This window comes from Montipora foliosa, chromosome 4 (assembly GCF_036669935.1).
Source record: "Montipora foliosa isolate CH-2021 chromosome 4, ASM3666993v2, whole genome shotgun sequence".
In the NCBI taxonomy this organism is placed as follows: Eukaryota; Metazoa; Cnidaria; class Anthozoa; order Scleractinia; family Acroporidae; genus Montipora; species Montipora foliosa.
Window position 1 is genome coordinate 27275801 of NC_090872.1, and position 8703 is coordinate 27284503.

At 41.0% G+C, this 8703-nt stretch overlaps 1 protein-coding gene across 1 annotated transcript in view; it reads left to right on the forward strand.

The window, feature by feature from the left end:
* The window catches only part of LOC138001168 (polycystin family receptor for egg jelly-like), a 29872-nt gene that overhangs the window by 12907 nt on the left and 8262 nt on the right, over positions 1-8703 (forward strand). Inside the window, exons 9-15 of the mRNA XM_068847826.1 lie at positions 230-733; positions 1889-2035; positions 2794-2979; positions 3798-4049; positions 4886-5449; positions 5932-6177; positions 7047-8703. The exon at positions 7047-8703 is cut by the window's right edge and continues 26 nt beyond it. Coding sequence (XP_068703927.1) covers positions 230-733; positions 1889-2035; positions 2794-2979; positions 3798-4049; positions 4886-5449; positions 5932-6177; positions 7047-8703 — 3556 coding nt within the window. The remainder of the gene's footprint in view (positions 1-229; positions 734-1888; positions 2036-2793; positions 2980-3797; positions 4050-4885; positions 5450-5931; positions 6178-7046) is intronic.

Here is an 8703-nt window from a genome sequence, read left to right on the forward strand (position 1 = left end):
TTTTCGTCTTACCTAACAAGAAAAGACACTTTAGAAGTACCAAGACGACCAGCCTCTTCCCAAAACATTATTATTATTATTATTGTTATTATTCATATTATTAATATTATTATTATTATTGTTGTTATTATTATTATAATTATTATTATTATTATTATTATTATTGTTGTTGTTGCTATTATGATGAAGATGATTATTCTTATTACTTAATCGTGTCATTTCCTTGTAGGTGAAAAATGCACCAATGGCTCCAGTGGATCTAGATTCGGTCTTGGACGACTTAGATTCTGATGATGGGAATTCAACAACTGAAATCAGCAACCCAGAAGAAGCTCGAGCAGAGACTCAAAAAGTTGTCAATCTCTTGGAACAGCTTCTTCTGTCGGATACCGACGACCAAGACGAAGATGGCGGCACAAGCAACGGAGGTGGAAATGGTGACGCAGGGACAAGTGGTAGCAGTAGTGGTGGCGCTGGTGGTGGTAGCGGTGGCAACGGCGGAAGTGGAGGCAGTAGTGGTGGGAGCAGTGGTAGCAGTGGAGGCAGCAATGGTGGCTCTGGTGGCGGTGGCAGTGGCAGTAGCGGTAGTAATAGTGGTGGTAGTAGTAGTAGTAGCGGTGGTGGTCAAGGCCAGCATCAATCTGGTGCTGGCCAATCAGGATCCAATGAAAAAGCAGTAACTATAGCACCAACCAAACCACCCATGTCTGCAAAGGAAATTCAACGTGCTAAGGTAAGGTTCCTTTCGTTTTTCTTCAGTTACTCAGTTAAGGATGTATGCGATGATTGTTAAGCGCGCGCAAACAGTGCATCTTCTGGGAACGCTCACAGTGCTGCATTGTTTCATCACATCGTGCATTGAGAGAGCATGCAGATTGAAAATGTTGGCAATTATGACCTCGATGAGAATTTATTATTATGAGATGAATACCATAAGAATACCAGTGAATTGTTTCGCCGACCATACGATGAAACTACATACCTCAAGAGCAAGAAGTAGTCCACGAGGAGTGTTTTATGGCCCAGTTGTTAGAGAAAGGTACTGGTAACGTAGTGTCTTGCTCTTTCCCCAGGACTTTCGCCGTGGAGGAAGCAAACACGCTGTAGAAGTTCCAAGTTGAAGGGCATTCCCAAACCGTTCATCCACTTTCCAAAATCTTTTATTGCTATCATTATTTTTTCCAAATTCAAAAGAAAGATGTCGTCCCTGTGAAAGAGTCTGCTATTATTATTATTATTATTATTATTATTATTATTATTATCATTATCATTATCATTATCATTATCATTATTGTTGTTATTATTATTATTATTATTATTATTTTTTAGTAGTAGTAGTAGTAGTAGTAGTAGTAGTAGTAGTAGTAGTAGTAGTAGTAGTAGTAGTAGTAGTAGTAGTAGTAGTAGTAGTGGTAGTGGTAGTGGTAGTGGTAGTGGTAGTAGTTGTTGTTGTATTTTTCATCTTACAGCTAAACAGATTTTAAAAAGCTGGTAATGTTCAACTGAGTATTAGGTTGCAACCCGCAACCCTAGATGTTCAGTGCATATCTCAAAATCCTAGCCGTTCTTAGGCCTTTTGGGGGTTCCAAAGTTCAGATTATCCTTGGTCTTAACTAACCTATGGTTGAAATTCTTTTAGATTGTACCCAAAGCTCCTATTACTATGGGAATCACCGTCACTTCAGTGCCGCTCCAAATCCTCTTCAATTCCCATTTGAGATCCTAATATTTGTCCACCTTTTCCTTCTCTTTCTCGATAACACGGGTGTCAAAAGGGCATGATACATATATAATAACTTACAGTACGGACCTCGAACACGGTTAGTAATAAGTATATACGAGTACCTTCATTGCTAGTTGATGTAATTAATTCCTGTTGTCCTGACAGATCATCGAAAAAAGTCTTTCCAAGTTGCAAGCAGTAACAAATGTTTTGGCCAACAGTGAGACCACCTCAGTCAGCGAGCTTCTGGTTATTAGTGATGCAGTTGTGAGGGTTACAGAGAATAACGAAGTCTTGACCCAGAATGCAAGGGTACATTCCTCTCAATGTTGTCATTAATAGAGAGATTAAGCGTCGCGTTTAGGTGATAAGGCAAACGGAAAACGATAGGCTGCTGCTTGTCATAAAAGTACGAAAATCATGTTATTCTAGCTCGTCTCTCTCTCTTTTGAGATATTACTTAATACCTGCTGCTAATACGCAAGAAATGAGCTCATGTCAAACAAGCGTCTTCCATTTTGGCAAAATTTAATGGGACGTATGCCGTTTGTCGCAAACGTGATGCTTAATAATCTCTCTATTGCTTCAACAGTTTTACGTGTAGACTATGCCAAATAGGAAGCAGAGAGTGGGTAGCGGGTGCTTGCGAAAAACAAAATTTTCTGGTGACGGGAGGCTCAGTTGGTTGAGTATCGGGCTTTCGTGCGGGAGATCGCAGGTTTAACACCCCAGTTGGACCAACACTCAGCGCCTTAAAAGGTACCTGAGGAGAAAGTGCTGCCTTCGTAATTTTATCTGCAAACGTTTGGAACTTTTAAGTCTTATCGGATAACCCGTCTCACACCCTTACCGCTCCTCAATATCCAATGACCAGTGACATGCTTTCCACTTTTCCACAGTGTCTTTCTAATTTCAAATTATCGAAAACGAGACTAGCGAAAACCCAAGGGAGGTGAAGTGTGGCATGTTTGTGAGTCAAAGATCTGGCGGTGGAAGCAAATTATCTGAGCAACAGATAAACGCCTATTTCCCGGCTTTGATAACCATCGTTCCTCTTTCACGTCTTTTAGGGGAGCAGTATTGATTTAATCTCCAACATAGTAGCCGCGGTTGATAAGCCAGACGCTTCTGCCGCTAGCCTGGCGAAAATGGCGGTGATGATTGGGAAAGCTGTTACAAACTTGCTAAAAAGTATACTGGATGGCTCACCAGTGAGCCTTGACGATCCCTTCTACAGATGTGATGACAGCGTCAAGGTAAATATCTCTGTCCTGTTACCAGATCATTAAGTAATATGAACATTGCTGAGTAATTTGTCAATCTCTTAATTGATATCTTTTTTTGTGAGGTAAGAGCTGGAATAAATGCGAAATAGGCCTCCAGTCTGTCTAGTATAACTAACGTAAATATCTCTATCAGAACAAATCCAAAGTTTCAGTTGAAGACGCTTCCTGATTTCACCCTGAAAGGGAAAAGGATAAAATAATGATTGTTATTGTTTTGTGTTTTTTGAAATGGCATTCGACGTTGTAGTTGCGCAAAAGTAATAAATCCCCCTTCCGTCCCCTTATGAATCCTGTGTTGTGAAACAAATCTTTCCTTTCGTCCCTAGGTAAATCAGTCCTTTTTCACTTTTGCAACTTCCCAACTATACCCCTAGTTGTGTGGACTTTGTCACATCCTACATTCAACGAAGATTTTAAATTTCGCGCTCAGAAATTAGCTACGCATCAATTCTAAAAATCTTTTGTTTTAGCGACAAAACAATCTCTAAGAAACAAAAGAAATTACCATAAAAGGAGTCTTAAGGTGTGCTGTTATCTAAGCAAAATTCAAACCTAACGTTTGATATGACACGGGCAAAGTAAAGGTGACACAGACTATTTAAGTCATCTGCAGTAGTAAGAACGCAACATTCATTTGAAAAAAAAAAAATGGACAGAGAAACAAACACCAAGGTAAACGGACGAGCAGAGAGACATGCGTGGAGCTCGAGACAGAACTACTCATGAACAATGAAATGAATGCGAGGAAACGTATTTATTAACTGTCTCGATACTTCTTCCCTCTAAAGGAAAGTGGAAGAGAAGCCTCGAGAAAGATTTTGAAAATTATGAAGGATATGCTTACGGCTGTATTAAAGGCTAAATCACCAGGTGATGAAGACACCGTCTTTAATACTACGCTAATACGAGTGGTGCTTCATAAGGCATTGGCTAACACTTTGAACGATTCTACAATCGGCAGCGACCTAGGGCTCTTCACTCTTCCAAAACTGGGATTGTTTCAGAACGGAGTTTTCAAGGATGATTCCCTGGGTCTTCAGGTAACAAAGATATGTTCTCTTACAAAGAAAACGAAATTACCCATTTAAAACTCTTTCTATTTCTATAAGATGTGTTTATCAAAATTTCTTCAGCCGAAACGAGTTGATTTACTATGTCAAACGGACGTTTTGGACAGCCTCACTAGTCTATGTGTATCATGCATGTTTGCAATTGAGTGACGTCATTTCTCCTCCATTCATCTCTCCGAGGCCAAACCGGTCACTTTTAAACTCGAGCAATGCTGTGAACTTCCTATAGTATCTGCTAGAAATTACATTTTACGATACATACTTAATTAACCACTCCCCATTGGGGCTTTTCAGGGACAATGAAACACAAGGAAACGAGGGAACAGAACAACAACAACAACAACAACAACAACAACTGTTAAGAATCCCAGTTGGCTATTTACAAGTGCACCTGGGAAGTTGAGCCAGGGACGAACCTGGAAGAAATTCAACGAGTGATCTGAGCGGGTCTGGGCCACACTGCTTCCCTCCACGGTTTTAGCCCCCGATATGAAGAAAATTCTCCTATTGCTCATTAAAAATAGCAAAGTCCAACTGCGTGCTCCGTAAAAAGTGGAACAAAGGACTAAGTTAATGCAGTTGAAACAATTAATAAAAGTTAACTTGCGAAAATCCGATTTCTTTTCACTTCGTATCACGTGCATGCTAGTGATTCTGAGGTTGTGGTTCTATTGAATAATTTATGCTGTCTTCAAAGTGTACACTTAAAGTATCAAGAATAAGGAAATAGCACTTAATTGTCCTAGTTGGTTTCCTTCAACATTTTATTATTGTACTTCATATAAAATCGACACGTACTTTTGCAGATGGTTTCCTTTGATGGCAACCCATACGATGATTGTGAAAAAGAAGCTAATACCACGACATCAGTACTATCTTTGGAAGTTCAACAATGGAATGGCAGTACGGTTAGCTTAAGTGATTTACCAGAGGAACTAGTCATGACAATTCGTACCTCGGAGGTGCCATTTGACTCGTTTATGGATACCTTTATCTTGGAAGTCAATAAAACAGGATACCAGTTTCACAGGTTTAATCATAGCTTGGAAGACGTTGCCTTGGGCATAGAGTTCTTCTCTGAAGAAAACAAAATAGACGCGTGGGATTTGATGGTGGCTCATGACAAACGACCATCCATGCAAAGCAATTTAGCGAAGTGGTCTGCCAATGGAAACAAATCAAAACTGTTCCTGTTAGAGTCTAGTTTGTTGACGGATGAAGGAACGTATTATGTAAAGGTGCAAGGAAAATCAAGTTGGTCTTTGAGGAAGAACAAAGCTTTTAACGCCTCGTACAGCCTTAGGATATCCACTGTGAGATGCTTCTTCTGGAAGGAAACGACAGTAATGTGGAGCTCGGAAGGATGCAGGGTAAGTAATAATTGATACATTTTGTGTCAAGTTTGGATTGGTTCTCATCCATCGTTGGCACACTGATGAAACCGCCTACTTGACAACTGTTGATGATCATTGATATTTAATTCCGTACGTGCATGCAAGCCCTGTACCTCCTCAACAATTGGTAAAAGAAAACTTTCTTGACGAAAACTACTGATTTGTCTATGAATCTTAATTCTAAACATTCAACTTGGTGAGAAAATCAAGCCGTTTTCTCGTGTGGGCATCAAAACCTATGCAATCACACCAACGGGTTAAGAAAAATAAACCATTCTCTCGTTTATAGAAAATACATTAGCATAATGGTAAAAACAAATTGGTTGGCATTTCGTCTTTCTCGTGCTTCCTACTGCTCTCTATTTTTTTCTTATTCGTCCGGATCAGCTAGGGCATGGACCAAGTCTCAAGTCTCGAAAGAACGTTAAAATTTGTGAAATTACTTTATATTACAACAGGCTGGTATTGAAACATCTTCCGGCGAGGTCCAGTGTCTTTGCAACCATCTAACATCATTTGCTGCTCAGGTTCTTGTGGTACCAAATGTAATCGATTTTGACAAACCGCTCGTCAGAGTCTTCTTGGAGCTGTTGATGCTCCCGTCATCAAACGAAATTGTTCTTCCAGTCGTTATCTCCACTTTCTGCGTTTACCTTTTACTGCTGGTATGGGCTCGAAGACTGGATGTTCGCAATTCAAAAAAGGTGCATAAAATTTAAAAGTTCACAAATTTAAACAACAAAACCAACAACATGAGATATGGCAACATGGGACAAGACTACATTTATAAATACTGTTTGTCCTTCATTTTACTTTTCTTCAGCTTTACGACGTTAAACTCAACATTATGTTCTGAACAGTACACTGTCTTAGGGTCCGCTTTAACGGAGGGAGGTTGCTCCGGCTAACCGAGCTACCCTGGCAGAGCCAACTTTTCTTGCGTTTCTTTAGAAAACGCTGTGAAGCGTTTACGCGCTAGACAGAGTAACCCGCCTTCCCTGGGCACCCTGTCTTCTTTTTTCCATGTAAGCGGTTCGTGCCGGGTTACCGTGGCTAACCGAGCTGGGAATGCGGCAAAAACATGGCGGCGCGAAATTACCATCCTGGGGAATTGTTTCGTCGTTATCACTGGGCCAGTAGCATCTACTGAACGAAACGAGAAATAAAGTGCAAAGTAGTTTCCCTAGACACTGAAAAGCGGCCGCTAGAGGAACAAGTAATAAAAAATTTAAACTTTTTCCTTCAAAACGTTTCATTTGCCCGGCGACCACTCAAATGATAGCCCACTAGCCATCCCATTTAGGGGAGTTATATGTAAAGGCGGGCAATGCCGGTGTTAACCCTCCTACCCGGGTAACTCGGTCTGCCGGGGCACCTTCCCTTCACGTAAACAAGCCCCTTACATAGAAGTCGTCGCTAAGATGTTTACTAAAGAATCATTACCTAAACTCGATTATGATTAGCCACTAGTAGACAAGACAAAAGCGTTAAAATATGATCACTTTATCTGGTCCATGGCATATCCCGTCTGCGCATGCATTCTTAACCTTGTTCCATTTTCATGTCCTTCTAGGCCGAAATCGTAAAGTTGGAAGACAATAAACGCTCTTACTATCACAAATATGAAATTCTGGTGTTAACAGGGATGAGAAAGGGGGCTGGTACAACCGCTGACGTCTGCTGTGATTTAATTGGTCTGGACGGCGACAGCGGTCCACGTCTACTGGGAGACCCTAACATGAAGAGGTTTCAGAGATCTGGGATGGATGCTTTCCTTCTCAGTTCTCCTTACCATCTTGGGGAGCTTACCAGCTTAAAAATTTGGCATAACAATTCTGGATCAAGCCCGTCATGGTATTTAAAAGAGGTCATCGTACGTGACCTATCAGACGAGAACGTTTTTGTCTTCTTGTGCAATCGTTGGCTCGCTGTGGAGCTTGATGACGGTGAAGTTCTTCGAGAATTGCCGGCTGCGAAAAAGGACGAGCTGAAATCATTCAACCGTTTATTTTGCAGTGGCACACAAAAGAATATTACGGACAAAAACTTGTGGTTTTCCGTTTTTCTGAGACCAGAATTGAGTAGCTTTAGTACGGTCCAACGCCTGTCATGTTGCCTGGCCTTGTTTTGCTGCACAATGTTGGCCAATGTAGTTTATTACGAACTTGATAACGAACAGCCAGATTCTTCTGTCCTTTCGGATCGGCAGTTGATCATCGGTTTGATAACAAGCACAATAATTTTTCCGCTCCACCTTGCAATTGGAGAACTTTTTAGAAACATACGACCAAGTAGGGCAAAGAAAGGGAAAAAGCAATCATTCAAGAAAAACAATTGCCCAGAAAGAAGCAAAGCCTACAAGGGTGATTTTGAAAATATTGTAGAGTGGTATCGAACTCAAGAGTTAAATGACGACGAACTTAATACTGGAAGCATAGCTGTCGGATTGCCGCCAGTTGAGACAGTTGACGAAAAGGCGAAGACCACCGAATGGCTGAATAGAAATTTAAGTAGTTGTGATGACGAAAGTCCTTTTGCAGGGTTTGCACAAAACGAATGGCATGGGAACGAGGGAGACTTTCGTGTTTCCGTCGAAAGCAATGTTGAAGTGCAGGTTGACGAGAAATTTGGAACCGGGCCTGGGAGGATTAACGAAAAGAAAGAACAACTACCAGACTGGTTCCTTTATGTTGCTTGGTTGGTGGTATTTCTCTTGACTAGTTTGTCAGTGCTCTTTGTCATTTTATACGGCTTACACTTCGGGGTGGAGAAGGCTGTGCATTGGCTGGTCTCTCTACTAATAGCTCTTGTTCAAGATAGCCTTGTGAGTCAGCCGATTAAAGCGCTATTCGTTTCTCTGGTCAATGCCCTTCTAATCAGAAAACCGGAAGAGCAAGTGTCAGCAGCTTATTTAGAATGCAACGAGGACAACGATGACGTTGATTATTTTCACGAGAATGGTGAACCAAAACAAGAATTTCCTGAGTTTGAGAAATTTATGTACCGTAGATATGAACAACATACTTCAATCAAAATTGAACCACTCAGTCCAGGCGAGCTTGACGAAGCCAGGGCACTGAAGCAAAGAGATATCAGAATGTATCAAATTCTGAAAGAGATTGTCCTATATGTGTTCTTCCTGCTTGCTTTGTGCATGGTTAGTTTTGGCCAACGCGATCCCAAGGCATTTCTTGTCTCCAAGCTAATCGAAGATACTTATCTGGGTGGAG